The 23,329-nt window shown below is 47.9% G+C and overlaps 7 protein-coding genes across 7 annotated transcripts; 2 read left to right on the top strand and 5 right to left on the bottom strand.

The window, feature by feature from the left end:
• Nucleotides 1-2,282: 2,282 nt before the first annotated feature.
• N7533_004402 (thioredoxin family protein) lies at nucleotides 2,283-2,920 on the bottom strand (the record flags this gene model as incomplete). The annotated part of the gene is made up of 2 exons (XM_057101052.1): nucleotides 2,283-2,640; nucleotides 2,736-2,920. Coding segments are annotated over 2 exons (543 nt in total), but the record flags the coding sequence as incomplete, so codon positions are not given.
• A 1,385-nt stretch (nucleotides 2,921-4,305) lies between these two features.
• On the bottom strand, nucleotides 4,306-6,642 carry N7533_004401 (uncharacterized protein; the record flags this gene model as incomplete). Its single annotated transcript, XM_057101051.1, has 1 exon — nucleotides 4,306-6,642. One exon carries the CDS (start codon nucleotides 6,640-6,642, stop codon nucleotides 4,306-4,308), a length of 2,337 nt encoding a protein of 778 aa, XP_056960681.1.
• A 3,398-nt stretch (nucleotides 6,643-10,040) lies between these two features.
• N7533_004400 (uncharacterized protein) lies at nucleotides 10,041-10,250 on the bottom strand (the record flags this gene model as incomplete). The annotated part of the gene is made up of 1 exon (XM_057101050.1): nucleotides 10,041-10,250. One exon carries the CDS (start codon nucleotides 10,248-10,250, stop codon nucleotides 10,041-10,043), a length of 210 nt encoding a protein of 69 aa, XP_056960680.1.
• Nucleotides 10,251-17,557: 7,307 nt separating this feature from the next.
• On the top strand, nucleotides 17,558-17,839 carry N7533_004399 (uncharacterized protein; the record flags this gene model as incomplete). Its single annotated transcript, XM_057101049.1, has 1 exon — nucleotides 17,558-17,839. One exon carries the CDS (start codon nucleotides 17,558-17,560, stop codon nucleotides 17,837-17,839), a length of 282 nt encoding a protein of 93 aa, XP_056960679.1.
• A 435-nt stretch (nucleotides 17,840-18,274) lies between these two features.
• Nucleotides 18,275-18,721, top strand: N7533_004398 (uncharacterized protein; the record flags this gene model as incomplete). The annotated part of the gene is made up of 1 exon (XM_057101048.1): nucleotides 18,275-18,721. The coding sequence occupies one exon, from the start codon at nucleotides 18,275-18,277 to the stop codon at nucleotides 18,719-18,721; it is 447 nt and encodes a 148-aa protein (XP_056960678.1).
• Nucleotides 18,722-19,863: 1,142 nt separating this feature from the next.
• N7533_004397 (uncharacterized protein) lies at nucleotides 19,864-21,318 on the bottom strand (the record flags this gene model as incomplete). The annotated part of the gene is made up of 2 exons (XM_057101047.1): nucleotides 19,864-20,621; nucleotides 20,682-21,318. The coding sequence occupies 2 exons, from the start codon at nucleotides 21,316-21,318 to the stop codon at nucleotides 19,864-19,866; spliced, it is 1,395 nt and encodes a 464-aa protein (XP_056960677.1).
• A 65-nt stretch (nucleotides 21,319-21,383) lies between these two features.
• On the bottom strand, nucleotides 21,384-23,060 carry N7533_004396 (uncharacterized protein; the record flags this gene model as incomplete). Its single annotated transcript, XM_057101046.1, has 4 exons — nucleotides 21,384-21,710; nucleotides 21,771-21,913; nucleotides 21,967-22,679; nucleotides 22,741-23,060. The coding sequence occupies 4 exons, from the start codon at nucleotides 23,058-23,060 to the stop codon at nucleotides 21,384-21,386; spliced, it is 1,503 nt and encodes a 500-aa protein (XP_056960676.1).
• Between the last annotated feature and the right edge of the window lie 269 nt (nucleotides 23,061-23,329).

Here is a 23,329-nt window from a genome sequence, read left to right as displayed (position 1 = left end):
AAAAATGAAAGATTCGGCTACCGAGTAAGAGGATCCTCCCCTCGGCAAGACGGCAACCAAAGATCGATAGATGGCACTAGAGCCGCAAGAGGGAAGTTCCGAAAATTCTTAGCACACCTCGGGCATGAAAAATTGAATAGACCCCAAAAGTATAGCAAAGTAAATTAATTTAGATTATCGGCCCCATTCCACTCCCAATGGCAGCGTGGCAAGTTTGATTTGGTCAGTGCCTGGTGGCGCAGGGTTGTTGAATTGCTCAGCCAGACCCGCACACCCTCGAGATCTTGATCGATCTTGTTAGCGCCTCCCAGCACCCTGGTGATTATGGTGGAATTGTCTCTCATCGCCCATGGCTTGCCTATCTTCAAATTCGGGTTTCCAGCTTATGATCCCCGGTGTCCAGGTAAGATAGATCGATATGATTAATCGAGAAAATAAAATGGGGAACTCGTTCTTTCTTTCCTTCCTCTCGGTAACATAGCCGAACCACAAACGCGTCGGCTCATCGGACACTATTTGCGTCCGCATGAATTCTCCGTTTCGCATGTGGGGCTTGCAGAGCCTTTGGTCAAACCTACATGCTCATATGCAAATGGGGAAAGTGGAATGTCAAACGATAGTGATCTATCGTCAATCTGTCAATCGCATGGCATGGTGGGCTGGCTCCACGATATCCATTCCCCGGTGGGCACGGAGCATTATCTTTACCCGTTTAGTACCTACTCGAATAGTATTTTCGGTGCTTCCGTATTATCTTTTCGGAGCTCTCCAAAGCTTTCACAGAGATCCCACGTCAGCAGCTTAAAAAACACCCCCTGCAACCAAAGGTACTGACAGCCGCCGAGAGTGTTCCGTCACATTGAGGCACAAAGACCGGTCCGGAATCAAACCCCCATCGAGAGATCTCTAGCGAAACTCTTTCTCTATCACGAGAATCGTTATGATTTTCGACTTGTCAATTTAGGTTCCAAGTTTGCCCTTCAGCGCATCTAGTTTGAGGGATAGTGAACCAGCAATCGTCCAAATCGTGTCTTCTTCGCCGAAGGAAAAACATGAAATGAACAAACACAGAACCATGTGGTGGCGACACCAGGCGTCCCTGGAGTCTATCACGAGACCCCAGAACTGAATAGCCATCTAGAGACTCTGCAGCAAATGTCTCTCTGACGCACCGACTACTGCATTCCAAGATTGTACGTGAAGTTGATTTCCAAAGCTATTTACCCCCATGAAAAGTAGGCGAATGCATCTATAGCGATCCTACTCAGATCTTAAGATCGCTGCGATATGGAACAAGCTAGAAATTCCATAGAACGGCCGGCTCACGGGGCCCGGTCTTGGAGAATCCGAGTCGTCCATGGAACTGATCCCATCTTAATCCCCGAAAACCTAAACCGTACTTCAAAACTTGAAAGCGATGCTGCCAAATTATAGCTACGAGCGGGATTGAACCATTTTGATTCGTAGTATTCGAAAGGCCAGTGATCCAATATCCAATTCAACATGTTGATCATCGAAAGATCCCGACTATGACTGTTTCATCGAGGTGCCTGGCCGCAACCTGCCTGAGTATGCAAGAATATGCCCGAAGATGTTTGACTGAACCAGAAATAACTCTCCTCTGCACCACCCTGCACCACCCTGCACCCCCCTCGGAGAATTATGCAGGTCTACAAAACAACCCAAGGCCTTCTAGTACGAACGAGTATCACGTCATCTCGATAGGACGAATCACTTTCAACCCAAATATAGCTTTCGAGGCCATCACAACCGCGCTTGACATTTCGTCCCCACCAGCGCAAACTAGTACTATTTACCCCTCAAGGTCGGTGTACATGGTCTCGTGCTCTCAATTCGAACACACGCAAACTGCGTAGCAGGACTCGGGAAATTTACTGGATTCTTGGATCCGGCGGGCAGGTGCTAGGTGCATAATGCTGCAGGATCCACGTTGAATGACTTACTGCCTGCATACATGATTTGACGATCGTCTGTGGAATGTTCCATGGATGTTGACCTGGAGATATCGCCCACACAGCCAATTTCAAACCAGCGGAAAGCGTAAGTTCTGTTGCGGGTTTTACAATGAGAATGTCCTACTACAAATACCACCCATTTCAACTTGAACCGAAATACAAACCCGCAGGCGCAACCCCCACAGGCGATGCAGAAAAGAGACTACAAACGTACGTAAAAGCGAACAGCAGTATATAAAAAAGGGGCCCTCAGACCCCCAAAAAGCACAATGAATTCCTATCGACCATTGTGTAGACGCGATGCAATCACTCTAGGAAACAAAAACACACTTCACAGCCATTATTTTCTCCCGCTTCATTTATGCGAGCAGCTGCTGCAGACCAGCCTGGATGGCGGGGGGGGTTGGCGCCGCGGACAGTGGCAGAGTCAATCTTCTTGCCATCCTTGAAGAAGAGGAAAGTGGGCATGGCGGAGATGCCGTTCTCGGCGGCGACCTCGGAGGCCTTGTCGACGTCGACCTGGTAGAACTTGACGTTCTCGTGGGCCAGGCTGAGCTTCTCGATTTGCGGGGAGATGGCCTTGCAGGGGCCGCACCAGGTGGCGAAGAAGTCGACGAGGACGGGCTCGGTGGAGTTGACGACCTTCTCGTCCCACTCAGCCTTACTGTAGGATTTGTTAGTGCGTGCCTTTTTTAGGAGGGTGTGTTTTTCAGGGCTGCTTGGGGGGGGGGGGGGTTTCTGTTTCTGGAATAAACGTACGAGGTGATTTCGATAACGTTGCCGCCGGCCATTTTGTGGGTTGATTGCGAAAAGTGCGGGATTGGGGTGGAGGAGAAGGGTCGGAGAGAAGTTTGCACGGGGATGCGCTGAGGGGTGGATAAACGGAGCACGGAGGGAGTGGCTCTGCAGAGAGGAAGTCGTGAAAGGCGGAGAGAAGGCTTGAACTAGAGATGGAGGGGTGAGCTTTTAGGAAATTCCAGAGAGGGGCAACTAGTGAGGGGCGCTTGGGTTTTATAGGCCGGTGACGTTTCGTCCCGGAGGTGGAGGCGGGCTTAGGTAAGGTCGCGGCTGAATAATCCGACTGGCAGTGTCCAGGCGATTCCCTCTAGGAAAGAGAGGCATAGACGGGGTACAGGCAGAGCGGACTTACGGGGCGCATGGTGAAATAGTGGTCTTAGGCTGCAGAAGACGGGGGTTGCGTGATCGACGGTCCAATTGGATTCCCTTGTAGGCTGTTTGAAGGGAGGAGGGAAAAGGAGAGGAGCGGTAGGAAAGGGCAGAATGCTCCAGAGCGTGGATGACGTGATCGTAGCTTACAAACTTAGACCAGTCGGGCCAACAGGGGGATCAGTAAAATCAGTAGATTATTTCCGTACAGTTACAATTAATAAGTATGAGTTTGGGTATATTTTATCAGATTTTCAATTACAGGATTATTCGATTATTCGATTATTCACTTGCCGAGATCCCGTTCCAGCAGGAGCTCTCGGTCCATTCCAGCACTTTCTGGTATACTTACAGTGGCCAACACCACAGGTGGCGAGATAGACTAAGCATTAGTTTGGTCGCATAGGCCTGGCTGGTATGGGTTGGCTGCCAAATAGACATAGGCAATAGGTAATAGGCAATAGAAGAGAAGGAGGTATGAGGTATAGAAGGCATCTCCGGCGGGATCGCACGAAGCAGGTGTATTAGAAACAATCCCCAATCAACACAGGGTATCAGACTCGAAACGGGAATTCTGTCCAATATCGACGTCATGGATGACAGCCGGATGGCAGCATGGTATATGGACAGGGGCAAACAGATCTGGAGAGGTCAATTGACCAGTGCTATTGAAACATGGAGAAATGGAATTGACGCATTTGGGAAATTTTAAAGCAAAACGACATGGGGCGAGTTGGGGTATCAACGAGGCACAGAGGAACAACTTTGGGAAAATGACTCAAGCTCAACAGGTCAAACTGTGGCGAGAACAGGGCAGGGTAAAATGGGATAGGGTAAGGTAAGGTAGATATGACAGGGCTGTAGGGGCTGGGGTAGGGGAAGGGAAGGGGTCAGATGTTAAATATGCGGTGGAAGGATATTAAGAAGCCTTGCATCACATCACATCGTATACATGAGAGGAATCTGAAAGCGCAAGATCATCGAGCGACCAAGGACAAAGGAAAGTGACAAAAGAAAGAAAATCTAGAAGAGAGTGTCGAGATATGTACGAAGTGCTGCCAACCGAGTCCGGAAGGTCCAGCACACGACGCAAAGAGCTGATGCGATGCAGGAGGCATACGATCAGCGGGCGAACAAAATGAAAATTTTCGTCTAGGAGAGATCACTCCTGCTCAATGTGGCCAATCTCGCCATGCATGCTAACGATACGTTGCACGCCAACGGGTGGAGCAGTCTCTTCCTCGGAGCTGTGGCCGTCCTCGGCAGAGATGGGTGAAAGCGAAGGAATGCTCTTGAGCAACATGCCCTGGTTTGACTTGGGGCGACTGGTCGGGTTGACAATCATCGGACGTCGTCCAACTTCATGGTGCCACATCTCAGATGGCTTTTTGGCACCGGCAGGAGTTGTATCAGTCTCCATCTCGGGCTCGCCCATCACGGTGCTCATGATGCTGCGGGAATCAATCGAGTCTCGTGCGTCGTCCTGGGCATCGGCAGAACCGTCTGTTGGGGCGGGGCCGAAGGAGTTCATGTGAGTTCGAACTGGGCTGCTGGGCTTCTTCTGCGACATGCGACGGAAGAATTGTCCAGACATCCAAGAGCCCTCGGAGTCAATCGAAGCGAGCGACTGGGAGAGCGGAACATTGTCGGATTCGGCGTCGATGCTCTCGTTCCAAGATTGGTGGCGGCGTTTGTGCGGGTTAATAATATCCATACCGGGGGTAGGTGTCGCGCCGTGCAAGAAGGTGCCCTCATTCTCTGTCTCTAACGAAGACTCGGGCACTTGCTCGGGGATATCAGGAGACTGAAGGCGGGATTCGGAGGGCGACAGAGGTGTGTCGGTCTCATCGCCAAAATGTTCCGTAAATTTAGATTGTGAGCGCTTCACGATACCAGTGGGTTGGACAAAGGCTCGGGGAGGGATAACCACAGCGGAGTTTTGAGGGGGTGATGATTGGGTCTGAATCTTATAGAAAGATTCATGAGACGCGTTCGAGACATCAGGGCTAGATTCATGGAAGCGCTCGCGGTAACGACGCTTGAGACGGGAAGAGCCGCGTCGGAATAAGGATGTAATGGTGTTGCTACCATTGCGGTGGCCGCTGGTTTCGGATGGCCGACGATCAGAGAGATCAGAGGCGGATCCAATACCAAAGTTTTGCGAATGGCTACTGCTGACACCATGACGCAGGGAGGAGTGGGAAGGCGAGAGTGTGGTTCGGGACATACCCATCTCGTGCGAAGGAGCAAAGCTGGGCCGGGGGATAAGCTTCGGCTCACGAGTAGAGCGTTCTTCGACAGTCCGAGTGACATGAGCGCTTTCGAGGGATTCACGTCGAGATTCGCTTGCTTCAATAGCATCGGTATCCTTGGGTTTAACGTGCAAACCAGAGTCGGTTTGATCTTCGGGAGATGTACCAGTGGGTTCCTCGGGTATGGTGTCCACGAAATGCTCCTTGTATACCTCTTCTGGGACTTCGACTGGCGGTTCCTCGACTTGTGGTTGAGGCTCATGTGTTTCGTTGAGTTGCATTTGGGGTTGTTCTTGAGCTTCCACCTGGTCCTTCTCGCCCTCAGCTTCTTGAGCATCCGCTCGTTCTTGTAGCTTGCGGCGCAGCTTCTCAGTGTCGTCAATCTGCTTTTTCTCTCGACGACGACGATCACGATCGAGCAACTCGCGTAGTGTACTTGCATCTAGCGAATCGGCCAACTCGTTGACCCGCCGCCTAGAGTAGTAGAGATCTTCTTGCGACATGTTCATCGCTTGCATTTTATTCTTATCTTGTCGACCTGGACCGGTGGGTTCGGTGTTACTCCTCACTGTCGTCGGTCGGGGGGCTTCAACATATCGTACAACGGGACGAGGGGTTAATGCGGCGAACGCGTTGACCTTGTAGGTATAAGGGTCGGAGGCGTCTGACATGGAAGATGCGGCTGAATCGCGGATCGAAAGGCTGATATCTGACAGGTAGCGGTCGGCGCGTCGGCCGTTTGCTCTGCGGCGCCTGTGTTCCAACACATAGTCACCACCAGCGGGGCCAGTAGAGCGACGCGGAATGTCGATGGGAGTGGAGGATAACATTTTGATTTCTCGTTCACGGATGGCCTCGTCGGTCCTGCGTTTACTCTTGCGCAGCTTGTTGGGACCAGTATATCCATTTTGGGGCTTCTTCTTCAGCAAGGAACCGGTTCGGGAGAGTGGTCGGTGAGGGCCGTCGGGTCGAGCACGATCTTCTGGTTCAGAGGTACGTTGGTCCAGTGACGAGATAGGGCGAGTTGCCGATAAACGAGCAGACCCGCGAAGACTCTGGGAGCCATCGCTGTTGCGCGAGAGACGATGAGCTTGACGGACTGATCGGCGGCGGGACGGTTTGCGGGCCAACGTGGGCTCGGCGGGAGGTTCTTCACGTTCCAAGGAAGTCTGGAGAACATCTGCTTCTTCCGCGCTCACTTGAATAGTGTGACGCTTGTTTTTCCGGCCAAAGGGCCATATCGCCATGACGGTTGGGGGTGGGGGATAAACCCCAGGGCGAGCTCAGTAGCCAGGGTTGTAGTTGTTGTAGTTGTGGTAGTCGCTCTGGTAGTTGCAGTTGCAGTTGCAGTTGCAATCGTCTCGAGAAAAGGCGATAAGCCAACAGGACTCATCGAGTGGAAGGCGAAGTCGAGTCTCAAGCTGGGCCACCGGCGTCATATGTGGGATAAAGTTTTGGTTTGGAGGGGGAAAAGAGGAGCAAGCCAAAGTCAAACAAACACAGTCGTAACGGGATAGAAAGTGAACATGAAACTGAAAATACAGAGAAAAGAAGAGAAGAAGAGATGGGAAGGAAAGGTACCCAACAGGGTAGAGCGATCGTGTGGGCCACAGGGCCAAAGGGGGCGAACGAATGGAGGAGGAAGGGGAGGAGAGGAGGAGAGAGAGAGAGAGAGAGAGAAGAAGAGAAGAAGAGAGAGGGGGCAGAGGGAAAAGAGGAAGCAAGGACATGGGAGTATTCAATTTCTCTTCAATTTCCATTCTACTAAATTCCAATATACCCATCGACTCAGGCCCAGATTGTTTGGGCGTTTCCCTAAAAATAAACCCACTTTGCATTCCTCTCTCTTTCTCTTTCTCAGAGTGTATCTGTCTCCTCCCCATTCTTCCCATCTTCCATCTTGCACCTCCCCGCCCATCCCATGCCATTCATCTCTGGTTACACAGTCCCTGGACTACTACCCATTCCCATGCATGACACTTTTTTCAGTCGACTTCGACATCTGCTCGCCTCTGTCGCACGAGTCCCTCAGGGGAGATCGGCATCAGCATCAACATCGTCATTGGAAATTGCTGTCTCCATTTGTGGGGGATATCCACTTTTCACACGACACAGAAAAATAAGAAAGCGAACAGAGAAGTGAAAAGAAAAAAAACAATCCAATCCAATCCGATCCGATCAGATCAGATCATCCGAACTCTGCAGATTACCACCTACAGTGTACGGAGTATGGTTATGCATGTACATTGTGTTCGTCCTCGGATCCCGACTATCCCTTCCTCTTTTCCCTAAGGTATTCCCTTTCCTCCCTTTCACCCACACACCCCCAAGATTAGTGGCAGCGCCCCATCGGAACCGCGGCAAAGAGTCAATAGGCCAAAGGATCTCGTGCACTGCGCGCGTGCCTCTCCAGTCTAAAGGCCAAGACTCACCGTTGGACGCCCGGTGGGCCCCTCTCTCATCCGCCGCCGGTCCAGAAGCCTGCATTCCTTGGGTTGACACGCGGGAATGGAGTCGATCTTACGCACTCGCTGCCCCCATGACTGGCTAGTCGTGCGGTTGACTTGATGTTCCTGGATCCATTCCACGGATCCATCCCGTCATCCTCTTTTTTTTCTCCGAAATGTTTACATCTTTCCTTCCCCGATCTCTCGTGTCCTTCCAATGACGGCTGAAGGAGAAGATTCCTTTGGTCGAGTGGATCCGATCAGCGAAAGAATGGCCGATTTGGTCCAGGCTACGCTTGAGCTAAGGACGATGGTGAGTTCTTCGTTGCACTGGGGCCGCCCTGCAGGATTGATGTGACGACATCTAACGGTGCTGTCCCCGTCGGCCACCATGTCCAATATTCATCTTGTCTTGTCCTCTGTAGAAAGTCAGCTATCACCTGTAGAAAGCCTTCGGTTAGAGGCAGCCCTGTCTTGGCAAATGAGTAGCGGTGTTTGCGTCGGACGAGTTGAATTGCCTCACCAGGAAAAAAAAAAGTGTATACGTATTGTAGTAATTATTAATGATTGCAACCCAATCATTGGGCCAACGGCTTGCCGTCTCTAATCGCCGAGCTTTGTTTGGGCAATTGGGAATCAAACTGTCAAACTGGAGCCACCTGCCAGTCACATTAAAATTACTTTGCGACTAGCTGCCACTGGGAATGGTAGAATTGTGGAATTTTGGCTCTCGGATTCGATTCTAATTTACTTTACCTTTTCCATATACTCCGTACCCACCGTGCTCATCTGCCCGACTTTGATTCATCCTCTATGAATTCTTAACTAACTAGCGCCGATGTTCTTTTTTGCTTAGATCCTTTGGCAGCACCTGATCATCAAATCGACCCTCAAATTGGGATCGATCGTGGGAATCTAAAGGGTCCAGACCCTTCCTCAGCATCTCTCCACTGTCCGAGTCCTGCATCTCATCCGAAATAGGAATTACCCCGAGCCATCCAGTCCCCCGCCTTACACTGAGACATCTGACGTTCAAAGGGGGAATGGGTCCGGAAAGAAAGAGATCCGTTATGGCTTCTCCGTACATATAATCTATCATACACAACCCCCTCACAACTCTGGCTCTCATACAAGTTCTAGGCTTGAATCGTTTCTACAGAGACAATTACCCCTGCAAGGGCACCAAGGGACATGAGTGTCGGCAGTCAAAAGCCCGGACCTTAGCCCCTGTAATCCCCTGTCAATGGCGTCGATAGCGGCGGAGAGGCACCGACCTTGCACCCCATTGAGCGGAGTCTAGCCCCGAGTCGGTGCAGGCGTAAAGCCGAACACGCCTTACTTTCGATCCGACACACCTGGGCTGTCGAGTACGGCAGTTGAGTCCATACCTGTCTATGTACATGTATCTATGTACATCGAAGTCATCTATGTGGCGTTGGCCTTACTTGGGCCAGTGGAGGTTCGCCACGAAAAGACCATGTGGCCGCCAGGTCATTCTTCATTGTTGTTTTGCCACCAGTAGATAAATTCAACAGAGTAGAGTCAGACACCATCACAAACTAAGACACGGATCAAAAAATAACCGCTGTCTCTGCGCTGTTCCCGACTAAACGTAAAAAAAAAAAAACCACATATTCCGCAGTAACGAACGAACGTAGTCAAGCAGCCAAGCCCCGATGCCGTGAAGATTCAAAATCCAAACTTGAACCCAATACCTTCCCCCAACCAAAAGGCCCTGTCTAAGTAAAACGCCAGAGAAAAATATGTACCATCCAGTCTTAACCCCCAAGCCGAATTCCGACCGAAAGAAAGAGAGAGAAAGAAAACAAAAGCAAACCGATCCACAATCAAAATCAAAATGACAACCCATAAGCAAAGCCAAACGGAACCAGTCCCGGCCGGTAAAAAGAAAAGCAAAGAATAGGGAATTTCAGAGGGCCTGTAAAACAAAGCGGGAGACTATATCCAAATCTCTCAGCCATGTGCAAACCACCCTAGATGCATTGCTGCCCCACCAGATGCCTCAGACTGGACTGGACTGGAGCGGACCGGATACAATACATACATAGTCGGCGTTCTCTTCCATGCCATCAATGTATGTATTGTACAGCCAAGATCTGATACCCTCGACAACTTCTCCAATACTCCGTAGACGAACTTCTGTTCCTCCTCTTCTCTTTTATCAACCCCACGCTCCATCACTGGCTGACACGTTTTCGCAGCCGATTTGGCTCCCGCTCTAGGACCCGATACCGGCGACTCCCGCGTCGACTGAGAAATCGCCGGATCGACCAGCCGGGGGTCTGGTGGGTGTCTGAAGGAGGGGAGTCCGCGCTGTCGAGCGGTGTGTAGGGAGTGTTGTTGGCTTCGGGCTCGGATTGGAGGTTTGTTAATGGTTGGGCATCCATTTCCGGCGCTTTTTTGTGGCGATGGATGGATGGGTGTGTGTGTGTGTGTGATGCGATGTGATGTGTCGGTCAGGGAAAGTTGTGCTGTACTGTACTTTACTCCGTGGTGTAGCGAGTGTACTTGCTATGGCCTTGTGACTGAGTTGAGCTTGAAGGACTGGGGTTGTGGCGAGGGAGGGGTGAAAGGGCCAGCTGGGTTCCGGATACTTGCGAGATTCTCAATGTTGGAACTAGTTTCAAGGCTCTTCTCTTGCTCCTCCTTTGATGGGTGTTCGTGTCAAGATGTTGGTTCCCCGACTGAACTCTGAACTGGGGAGCGGGGTTGGTGCTGTGGGGCGGGCATGACGATGTTGGATCGTGATCGTTGGGGCCGTCCTGGGGTTGTTTATCTGATTTTACGATTCCTACTATTTCTTGGATGGAGGGTCAGGCGGTGCTTTTGACCATCTGCCATATCGATCTTCTATATGCGGGCTACAAGTAGACTTTCTGGCATCTCTTAGTCATTGACTATCTTGCATTCATGCAATACGAGGTAAGTATTCCAAAGATGCCTACGCAGCCATCAGGTCGATGTTGGGGGCAGTGTATCACCATTTCGTCATTTCAAGGCTCGCGAGTTACCCCCAAGTTATCTGGTCAGATATCTGAAATGCTTACCTACTCTGGTGTCATAGTATGTATATGTGCTTTTAGTGAGAACCGGGTATTACATTTCGATCGTAAATTGGTTATCGTAAAGCGGATGCATCCACTGGGGCCAACTTGTGAAGTGATTATGAACCTGGACTTCACGTAGTAGATATTCGTGTATTGATCACCTGTTGGAGACCGCCTAGATTATACTTACGAGCATGCATTTAAAGCGGTGAATTCAAGGAATAGTCACCGTGGGCGGCATACGGTGACTATTAATGCCAATAATCACTGCCACTAGCTACAAGTTATCACTCCACATTGTTCGATATAGCCAAGCCCTGGAGCGTACCACGGTGGAGTTCGACGGTCAACCAAGATCGACAATGCTTCGAAGTCTCCTCTCGCACTTACTTTTCCAGCCGGTTTCAAATTGACAGTTTCGCAGCTAGACCCTGATTGACCAGGACATGATCCCCTCTCCCCACTTCCTCCTATTTGGGCAACTGACCACAAGGACAAGCCACCATCGCCATAGCGATCCCTGGCCCCTATGAGACCACGAGTTCGCCAAAGGCTTCAACTCTGCTAAGCCCTATCCCCAAAAGAATCGGTCAGGCCATGAGACCCTTCACCGTCGCTAGTGGATCCACCAACCGTGTTGACGGACTTGGAGCGGCCAGGAACCCCGCATCGCCCTTGTTGCTTCGCTTGGGCTCGGGACACGCTTAATGGCCGGGAGTCCAATGGAGGACCGCCTCGTATTGGATGGAAGGGCTCGGATGAGACCCTGTCAGGCCTTCTTCATATGTTCGGTCTGGTTGGGTTTAAAACCCTAAATGGTTGCTCGTTGCTGGTGGAGGGTGGTCGAGATTATTCTACACTCTCTTCGTCTTCAATCATCCGGCGATAGGTCTCTCGTACGACTACGACTCTGACAAGCTGGGATTGTCTACCTATAACCCAGTATATTTTAAAAAAAAGAAAAAAAAAGATCTCACCATTAGTTCAGCGGAATATCGGTCATTTTTCCTCCGTGGTCCGTTCAATATCTTCCGTGTTGTCAACTTGCTCCGTCCCAATTTCACGGTCCCAATTTCACGGTCCCAACCTCACCGATCTTTTTCCCTCGAAAACACTTCGGTGCCTTCAGACTATGGCACCTCTTTGGATATTCGTAGCTCTCGGATACCTACTTCTCTACGCTTTTGCTGCGATGCAAACGCAAGAGCCGTACGCGGTGTCTCGAACCGGATAACGACCTGATGGTGCTAGACCATGTCTCGGACTGGTCAGCTCAATAAAGACTATGTTTCTTCAGACTGGAAGAGAGATCTATCTTTCCATTCACGAAGGATTACAATCGATAAGAGACGACGAGAAAGTCAACTATTATCAGCACCATCCATGCACTCAACTCTTCTGACACTTTGTCACGATTACTCCCTCATGATTACGCCGTTTTGCGACTTCGACGATACCCACATGAAAAATTACTGCTCGAGCGGAATGTTATACCATGCACCTTCTAGAAAATTATGCGGCTGAGACGGGCTCATGTTGTCCGGTACAACGACACTCGTTTGATGATCAATGATTATGATGCCATGACTGGGGGCAAGATTATGTTTCAGAATTGCTGGTCTAGCTACTAGTAGTTGCACTGGCTACTAGTACTAGCAATAATCAAAATTTGAAAACTTGGCTTCTTTCTCTCATTCAACTTATGGATCGTAGGTCCTTAAACTGCTATGAAGATCATTGAACCTTGACCTTGCCCATCCTTGAATAATCGAGTCTTGTACAGCAGTACTAGTAAGCCCGCATAGTTAGCGGATGAAATAAAGACTTCAGAAGTCATTCAAAATCATGTCATCTATTTCGCAAAATCTTTTAACTTCAATGATACAAAAAGCGTCTGCGCCAGGCTATGAGTGTTAGCGCTCAGAGGAATATATAGGAGGCGGGGGGTATAGTAGTGTCTGGCGAGAATGATGCGTTTCAGGGTCTTCACAAAATGCCCTCCGAGCCGTCAAACATCTTGACAGGCGACGATTAAAGATCTCGAAGCGGGAGCTTGATGCTCTAGTAACATTCTCCGACCCCAAAACCACTGAGGTAGATACAAACAAAGACCAGGTGTCGGCAACTTACTGACAACATTCCAGTGGTCTCCAGATCGCACAGTATCACCTCAACGAGAACCCCCCGCATATCACCTGATAGATCATTTAGCGTTAGTAGCTACATAATACGACGCTGTATGGGAGCTAGCGGTAAAAACAGCCTTGGCAAGGCCATTTTTGGCCCGTAATGACAGCCATTGTGCTCAATGTTGGAGAGGAAGGCTCAGGGATTGAGTGTCTCCAGAAGTGCGTTTCATCAAGAGCCGAAGCGTCGCCGTCCCACAAGATTGCCGCAATGTCAGTTACGACCCGCACAGCATCCCCTGGATTTCCGAGAGTGTAGATTGGAAATTTTTGGGGAAGAGGGCGAAGAAAGCCTTGCTAGCAGTGCAATGTTAGCACTAGCATACCGGCTGGAAGGGTGGTGGGAGGAGGCCGAGCAGCTCTTCGTGCAGGTCATGGAGACTCGCAAGACGAAGCTCGGCGCAGATAATCCTGATACGCTGAAGACCATGGCCAACTGAGCTCTTACCTCAGGTCTGCTAGTCAGCATCCCCAAGCACGCTTTGCTTAGAACCTGTGTTGTCAAGCAAGAACAAAGTTCGTCTCGTCCCGACACCAAGTCCAATTCCTTCAGCCTGCTGACATGGCAAACTGGGGATCTGACTGTCGATACATCGGAATAGTGTACTCCGTGATTGACACTGCCAATTCATATCGGATCTGACCTATCTCAACATGATCCGAGTTTTTCCCCGTTACAAGTGGGGCCTAGCCATTATTATCTTCACAGTCAAATGCAGCGCCCTTCTCGAGTAGTAACTTTACAATAATCTCGTGTCCGTTTTGTGAAGCCCAGGAGATTTGTATTCTACTATCTAATAGCATCCAACGTATTTAAAGCCTTTCGCCTACGAATGCTCTTGCTCAATTAGCCAATCAAATCGCCAGGTAATCGGCTAATCAAATGCAAAGTCGTAAATCGGATCCTACATCCTAATTATATACTGGGAACGATTGCAGGGGCATACCCTATACGTGTGTGTGTTTCCTAGAGCTAAGATCTGTAGACGTTCTTAATTGGCGCCACTTTTTGCCTTTGGTGGCGTATCCTGTTAAGTCATATTTATGGCATGGCACCCAGCAGAGGTATCTGTGATCTTTACGGCCAAAAGACATCTCCAGACCTTGCCGTGAAGCAAAAGTAGCTCTAGTCTCTAGAAACCCGGATAGCCTTCACTTTCGTTTTGAGCTATTCTGAATATAAATATTTACCGTATGGTCTAGATGCTGAGTCAGTAATGAGATCGGGCGATTATAGTACCAACAGGAGGTGTAAAGGCTATCCAGACCTCTAAAGTCGTCAATCACTCCAGAGTCGGAGATATAACTAAGCCCTTTGGGATAAAGTTACTCCAACGCTATAATGATCTTCTTGGCTGGCCCTTTACGGTGTATTGAGCTAGAGCACTAAAAGGGCGAAGTAGTACACTCTAGTAATAAGTCTATAAGGAAGAAAAATCTAGACACTAGCAGGGTTATTACCGCTTCGCGAGCCATCCGAGTATTTCCGGATTAAAGGAGAATAAGACTGCGATACTCCTCTATAGTATTAATAGTATCGATAGTTTGAGGTACTTGACCTAGGGAAATATTGAGATGATAGTAATCTCCCCTGACTTTACTACCTAGTCAAACTCTCTATTTTTTCTAATCACTGTCTGTTTCTATTATTAATATCTATGTATTAAATCCCCTACGTAGAAACCCGTTGTAAAAGATATAGCAGAAATATAGGGTGTGGTCGTTAGGCTAGACCTTTCTAGTTCTGAGTGATAGTACCTATATAGAGCCTATTAAGGAAGGCTAGATTTGGTTTGAAACCCGATTCGCAAGATCGCCGGTAAAATTATACTTTAAGTCTTTATCCTGAAAGGTTCTAATCTCCTGTAGGTCTACTAGTATAAAGAAGCTTCCTAGCTAATTATTAGTTGGTCTGTATAAAACAAGTATGTGATTAACTTATAATAGAGCAGCTATAGTGGCTCGGGCCCTGTATTTTTCTTTATTAGTGCTATTTGTATGTCTAGCCTTATAAATCAAAAACTACACTTCCCATACAGATGGCTTATGCTGCATGTTATTAGGACGTAATATATAATAATCTGATAGTGTTAGTATCCGATCTGTGGAAGTTGAAGGTATGTATTTAGTGCTGCCCAACCAGCACCTAAAATTCAATTAAATTGCCGAAAAAGGCCTTATGTCTGTGGGATCTTTTAAGCTTGTTGATAGCCCTGGAATGTTGAGCTTCTTGTCCTTTGTCTTACTACTAAATCTCCAAAGACTTGAAATCGCTGATTGCTGGCTTGTGGGCTTTAAGGTGATAGAATTTTTGAAAGGCCATGATATGAGAATACAGAACGTCTAATTCCGTAGGATAAGTCTATTTTATGATATGTTTGGGCGAGACAATCGCTACTCGAACTGTGTGAAAGAATTTTGGGAAACTGTTTCTAACACTGGGAATACTGGCAAGATTGAAAGTCTAGTTATTGTGCGGGCTCTTTGAATACATCTCCATCTATTTCTCTCTTGGATAGTTCCTACTCTTTTGGAAGGGTTGTTGTAGAACTGTGTTGCAGTCTCGGGCATACACCAGCTGTTTTTGTGCTCTATTTTGTAGAGACTTTTATATGGTTAGGCCTCTATACTGTAAATAATACTGGAAATTAAAATTACTAAGCCTACTATGGCCCTGAAATAGGTTAGAAGCCTTTTGAAGTATATAAACTAATCCCCCTGCCCTCACCCTCCTACGCTTTAAAAGCGTCTTGTACGACCACCATGGATGAGCAATCACCTCCCTTCGGAAATCAAAAGTGGGCCTCTTGGAGGACACTCTGCAGAAAACTTCTATCTCAATATATCTGTATGATGGCTATCTCTGTGCATATATATATATTAACTTATATGTAGGGGAGACTCTTGGTGTGAAAGTGCAACCTTCTGAGGTGCGGCTTAAGCCAGAGGAGGATATGCTCTACCGGTGGAAGATAAAAGACCCTTATCTTGAACCTCTGTTCCAGAAGTATCTGAGCAAACACTCAGTTGGAGTATATATGCTTCTTCAGAGAGAAGCAGGGTAAAATTTTTTCGTAATTTACCCAGAAAAAGTAAAGTCTCCTATATTGTGTTTGGAAGTTGTATCTACTAAAAGTAGTCTAGGAAGTGAAAAGAAAGGCAGACCTGGATCTTCTTGCTCAACTACAAACCGAAAACTTAGATCTCGCTAAGAAACTGAGATTAGCTGAAAACAAAGTAAATTGCAGCGAGCAGGCTGTGATAGAAACCAAAGATGAGATAAAATCCCAGAACTTGATAATCAGGGAGGTATAGATGACAATCCATCTTTAACAGTAAGATATCCTAAACTGGATGGTCTTTTGTGAATGGTATCAGGCCTGCTGTTTACACTGCTCGAACGTTCTAGGACAGATAATATTGTTTCTACAAGGGGATTCTAGTAAAGATATTGTATATCAGCCTTCTCAGAATTAGCTTCAAATGATACGTATTCTTCTTTAGCTAAATTAATGATGTAGAGCTATTTAAAATCCTAGTATACTGTATATCTTGTTATTCAGTTGAGTAAAAAATCTTACTATATTGTCTTCTTTGCCGAGTGAGATAGGCTCACCAGGAGCTACGTCCACTTGAGGCTTTACGGGGGTATCTTATGGTCTTGCGCCTAGAGGCTTGCAACACTATTCTCACCAGCAACTGACTGCAACACCCTTCTGGACCTGCGACCCCATTTTGGACCTGTGACACTATTTTAGATCCGTGACATCATTTTGGCCTGCGACACCATTCCTGATCTGTGACATCATTTCTGTCCTGGGAAAGCGTTCTTGATCTGTGATACCGTTTTCATCTCAGCGATCAACTTATTTTGATATCTTATAAGTAATGCTGCCCTAACGCCTAATCGAGTAACAAACACTTGAAAGGAAATATAAGAAGGACAGCTGAACTGTTCTTTTCTTTAGATTGAGGATACCCGCAATTCTACTTTCCACAATAGCAAAAAATAAAGGAAATAAGGGCGCAAACACTCAGAAAAGTGCCCGCGACATACAGACACCTATTTCTGATCATAAAAGGTCCGATGAGTCTGATACCGACAAAGCCAAATCGAACAATACAAATAAAGTAGATAGCAGCCAGACCACTTCTTTGATTAACACAACAACTTAATCGGGATCCTAAGATACAGAGGCGAGTAAAGACAAGGAGCCAGAGCCCGAAACAAAGAAAAACGAAAAGAGTCAAGAAACTGTCTGGAAGGCAAGGTTTGATAGAAGCCCGACTCAAGAGGGCGATTTTGCTCTAAATATAGGTGACCACGAGTCTAACGATGACGAAGACTCAGATTCATATGATGTCTCTAATTAAGATACCCCTGAAGAACATCAGATAGATCCACTCAGTGGATGGGTGAAAGATCTTATTCAGAAAGAGACATCGATCCGGTCAGCAATGATGGTTGAAGAATTTTTTACGTCCGATCGCCCTCGCTACAAAGAATGTCAGCAGTTTTTCCAAGAGCTCAACCAGAAGATTCAAGCTGCTAATAAGCAGAATCATATAAATAATGTTGATATCGGCACCATACCAGAGTTGGGCTATAATGGCTTATACAAGACTTGGCAACAGAAAGCAACCATTGCCGTGAACAACAACTCAGTTCAGGATTTTTGGAACACCTTCAACCACACCCACAATCTCCTGAAGATTTTCAACAAAAGACACTTCCTTCCTTAAGTCTGGAATATCAGCCAGAAATGGGCACAGAAATAGGTTGGAGCTCTAAATCTAACTCTGGTTGACGACCCCAGCTCAGCTTCTACATTTGAAAATGGTCAGCTATTTTCGACTTCTCGGAAAAGCTTTGATGAAGAATATCTACAGTAACACACTGTCGGTATCAGTGGGGAATTGGTATTGTAAGGCATGGTCAGAATGTATCATTGTAACTTAGCCAAGAGCCTTAGTCATGGTCGGTCGCATACAAATTAGTATGTGAGCGAGCGAACATAACAAGAATCAGACAACAATCCATGGACCTGATTGGACGTACATTACTGTTCCGACACACACGATACCGCCCTAGTGTATTGTGAGCCAGAGGGTCGTATATAAATTACCCCACTGCCCAGAGTATTTTACTTCCATCTTTCACCAACGTGGACGACGAAAATGGAACTGCCTCCAGACCCTCGACTCAAAAGTCCGTCAACATATAACCGCGAGGTGACAATCGCCGCGGTGACGGCCTTTTATGAATCTCTTACCACTCTGCTTTTTGTCGAGCCGACCGACATCCTCTACCCTCCACCTGAGGGATGGCCACATATTACTCAGGAGAATGAGGCTTTCGCCTCCCTTGGGAAGACCGATGAGGTGATTGAATTGCTTCGTCACTTACCATATCTAGACTCTAGGCGCGAAAAATGGCTTGTAAGACCAGAGACCAGAGCATGTGATTATGTGAATCAAGAGCCTTCTCACTATCAAGATGCTATACCAAAAGATGCTGGGATCCCTCCGTGGGTGATCAACCTTACAGACTCAGGGAGAAATGGCTATTCATTGATGTTCGATACATCAGATGGTATGAACCTTCGAACTGCTCTGTCTAAATAACCTTTCATCACCTTCTCAAGTTATTAACATACGTTATAGGCACAGCAACTGAACGCAGGCCAGATGGATGGACATATGACCCAGATTATACTAAAGATGATCCGCGGTATTGGCGTGTTGAATGTGAAGACGAGACTGAGCCACTGGTTGACCGCTTGGAGTTCTATAAGCAGAGATTTCAAAATCTTCATTGGATCCCGCATGTTCAGAAGGTGGGATCGTGGCCAACGATATATGAGTGGTACGACGAAAAGTGGGGCTCTGCGGAGGCAAAGGTAGGTCATTCTATGCCGAGATTGCCAGTTTCTAGGCTCAACATTCGCTTTGATGGTTCTCATTCGATGAACAGGCAATGCGCGAAATCTATTTCGAACACGGGTGGCCGGACTCGTTTGACCGAGAGGCATGCCAGGGAGCGTTGGAGGCATTCTACTACGATTTCGAAAGACGGGAGGCCCTCCGGGAAAGGGGTTAAATTAGGTTCCATTGATCTTTTTATCATATACGAAGGCGGATTCGAGGATTGTCAAAACAAATCACTTATTGGTCATGGTAATTAACGCAATACCTACAATCCAAGATCAATTTCAATTGGCCTGAGATGGCTTCCTATGCCTGTGTCTGCCTAGGTAAATATGTACTATCGAAATTGCCAAGTCGCTCACTCGTTGCGCTATTGTCCGTGACAGAGGCTGATACAGAAGTGACCAAGGCCACGGCGGGTGCAGGTATCGAGCTCGGAGGGCGCAAAACCGTTATATGAGGCTCGACCTGTTCAATCGCGGCAAGCTCCTGTTCACAATCATTTTTGCATCGAATCAATCCAAAATCATTGTGAAGCTCCTCATCTGTAGCTCTCCGGCTCGAGTTAGATCCGACCACGGCTATCTCATCGGGACCAAGGAAAGAGTCCCGCTTGCCCTTTTTGTTCGGGTTTTTGTAAAGCTCTTGATATTTGACCTCACCTTGGTGTGTGTCAAACCATGAATCTCTGTTCAGAAGCGCATACCCGGGGTATTTTGTCTTGGAACCAAAACCCTCCAGATTTGCACACTTGTTAAGAGTCAAACCATCATCCCCGTCTCCTGGATCGACAAAATCCTCAAACGCGACCGAGAAAATCACCCGTGTGAAGACTGCCATTACCTGAGTCCACTCTGTATACATGTTGCCTCCCGCCACTCGAGGAGCTTCCAGACTGATCGATGTTGAAACATCGTTTGCTGGGTGCTTCTTCGGACAGCCTCTGAACGCTGATCCCGCTTTCCTATTCTGTCCCCGTCAAGAAATCGAATGAATTGTTTGTCATCCTTTGGAATCCGCTTCCCATGTCCCTCTATAAATTCATAGCCGTCATTGACCTCGATATACTTTCGAGGAGGCCATTCATCAGCCTCGCAAGAATCTCCAATTTCGGCGAGCGATCGATCATGCTCAACGTTCCATACATCCACTATCGGGCGCTTTTCCGCTGGCTGAGGGCCGTAAGGACAGGTCACATACTCATGGCCCGGATTGACACTAATCACAGAAGAATAGTGCCAACATGGCCAAGGGTACTCAGGGCAGCGGAGCGTTATAGTACGCGTTGTACGTCCGTGAAGTTCATCCGAGATTGCTGTTGTTGTCCGCATAGACTTCTTGCGTCTTTTACAGTTAGGATTATCGGCTCTTTTGTTGCTACACCCGCGGTCCTCGTTTCGCGTCTTTGCTGGTGTATGTTGCGACTTTGGAGGTCGTGTCTGGGTCGGCTTCTTCGTCACTCTCTTGGGCTCCAGTTTGTTCTCAATGGCCTTGATTGCCGCTTTCCCCTCCTTTTCGACCAGCTTGGAGCATAATTTGATAAGAAATCGGTTGGCAAAGAGCTCTACCACAGATTCAAGACCGATTGCAAATTCACCTAAATCAAAAGTTAGCAATGACTTCCGCGGCTAGTGCTACGCAGGGAATAGTTACATACCAAGAATAGGAATCTCTAGCTCTGCTGCATCAATAAGCACCTCGATGCCAGTCACAATCCCTGTACAAAGTGACTTTGCCAACAGGTCTAATCCGACCTGCTCAGCACCCGCCTCTGCCAGAGCCTTTGCCTGGTCTCCAAATTGAGCCAGTATCGGGTCGTCAGAATCATCGTCGTCGTCCTGGCTGCTGCTTACTGGAGAATTGACCCCGCCAGGTGGTGCTAGAAAGTCAGAACAACAATAACTGGCATAAGTGTTTCCTGGACATTCAGACTCTCCAAAAGATTCCTCCTCACGATAGCGATTGCTCTGGATTAGCTCCGTCTCGTCAACCGGGCAACCGCTGAAACAAGGCATTCCTAAGCCGCTATAGCCTCGCCATTGACAAGTGCCAAGCATAGTGCCATCTGCGCAACACAGGTTTCGTCCAAGCCCGGTATCGCACTCATTGAGCGATGTGCCCACGAGACTCTGTGAGCCAGACATTCCGGTGACGCGGTTGGTTCCGCTTGGACATCGCTCGCCACATTCTGACATAAAACATGCGGATTGAGCAGCATCGTTCCGTTCCAAATATCTTTTCATCTGGAGCTGTTCGTCGTTCATAATAGGTTGTGTGATCTCGGTGTCTTTCATTTGGTCAACTTGATCCATGGCCCACACCTAAAGTTCCGTCAATTGAAGATCTTTGCGATATAGGCTTATTTGAGTTCATGTCCTACCATTGTCCCGCCCAGGCATCGGCTCATTGCAAAACGTTTTTTGATATCAAGTGTTTCTGCATCATCGAAAGACACCCACTGATCGGTGTTCCATGTCATCCATTTGACGGCTGCCTTTTTGGCGAGGACGATCTCACTCTCTAGGTTGTTGGATTGGATTATCTCGTTGATCTCAGCCAGATTGAGGATTCCTGACGCATCAGAGCAGCCACCCGGGTCAGCTCCAACACCATCTTCATAGACGAATTGACAGACCCCGTTTGGAATATTGCAGGAAGGATCTGCCAATTTGAAGCTTCTGCCGTACTAAAATCATCAAGGTTAGCCCACTAAGTGTAACAGGAGAAGAACGAGATAAAATCATACAAACCCCAGTCCCATTACCACTTTGTCAGGATCAATCCCAGCACGCCATAGTAGATCCAGTCCAAGGTCTATCTCAGTAACATTTGTATGCGGGGCAATGTATGGCCCGATATTGCGAGAATACTTGTCCCAGACTCCGTGCACTATAGTCGCGTTAGATTGGGATTTACCTCATTCGTAATAGCAATGTACTCACTATCGTAGGACATGAGGTTAAACCAGTCAACGGAACGCTCCATGGCAGCAACGTCAAAGTGCTGTAGATACCAGTAAGATGCCGGCAATGTCACAGAAATTCCAAATCTTTGACCAAATGCGGCTCTCATTTGATTGACAAGCGCCACGTAGTTTGCAGTATCCCCTTCATAACCATCTCGGTCAGAGGCCTGCGGGTATTCCCAATCTAAATCAACCCCATCAAATCCATAATTCACCATAAAGTCAAACAGGCTTTCAATGAAATTGTCGCGGTCGGCAGGCTCTAAGGTCATTTTCGTCCAAGCATGGCGAGTAGGGCCTGGGTCTGAGAATGCCCAGCCTCCAATGGATATCCAGGTCTTCAGACCATTGCGCCCGTTCTTCAAGGCAGTAAATTCCGAGTACAAATCCTCGCTATGACTACCCATAGGAGCAATCTTGAAGGAATTTTTCTTTGTGCCGAATTCACCGTCTACCTCCACTTCGTCGAAAAGTGCAAAGGCAAAGTTGATGTGTGTGTATCCATCTAAGTCTAGATCACTCGGACTGACTTTCTGGCAACCTCGAAAATTGGCCCAGGACTCGTAATATCCAATCTGGCGTTTGAAATATCCGTTATTTGGGGCACAGCCTGGTCTTTTCACATCCCCACAACTTCCGTAGCCTTTTTGGCAGCCATCGTCGCAGAATTCATCCGTCGAGCCGCACCAGCTAAATTATAATCAATTGATATTCCGAGACAGAAAGAACCTTGCTCCAGTATGAGACTTACCCAAATTTCGAACAGCAGACGTTCAAAGGGCATGTCTTAGAGCCTTCCTTGGCGTATGGTCCGCATTGTGCCTTTGCATCACAATTCGAGGTGCAGTTTCCCTTTCCACATTCAGAAGGGCTATAGCCACAGATACCAGAAGTACCACAGCAAGCAGAATTCACACATGGCGTATCGCTGTTGCATGTTCCTTCTGGTAAGTTGGCACCGAGAAGCGAGTATTCAGAGAAAGCGAGAGAGGTTGAGTTGTCATCAAGATTGATGGAAGCAGCAACAATGAAAATGCTCCATATGAGAGCAGCTGCCAGTATGCTTTTCATATTTTCTCGATTCTGAGCTGGTGAAGCCCCTAAGATGAAAGGACGCGGTACTATTACTACGATGAAGCTGAGCAGTTTATATATGCTTCCGGCAAAATGGCCTCCGTGATCTATCTCCCGACATGTTACTAGCTCTGTGAATTACGACGTATAAGTACTAGTATTGAAATCCCGACAGAGCCGACATAGGGGGGGTTGAAGCCATCCTCTTTCAGGTGGAACTACCCTGCTGGGCCCACTTTATTGTGCATACTAATCTCCTAAACGAG

Source organism: Penicillium manginii (assembly GCF_028828005.1).
Source record: "Penicillium manginii strain IBT 31320 chromosome Unknown utg000004l:1.0-7231830.0:1.0-7236170.0, whole genome shotgun sequence".
Taxonomy (NCBI): domain Eukaryota; kingdom Fungi; phylum Ascomycota; class Eurotiomycetes; order Eurotiales; family Aspergillaceae; genus Penicillium; species Penicillium manginii.
Note: the sequence above shows the minus strand (reverse complement) of the source record. Positions and strands in the feature narration are given on the sequence as shown.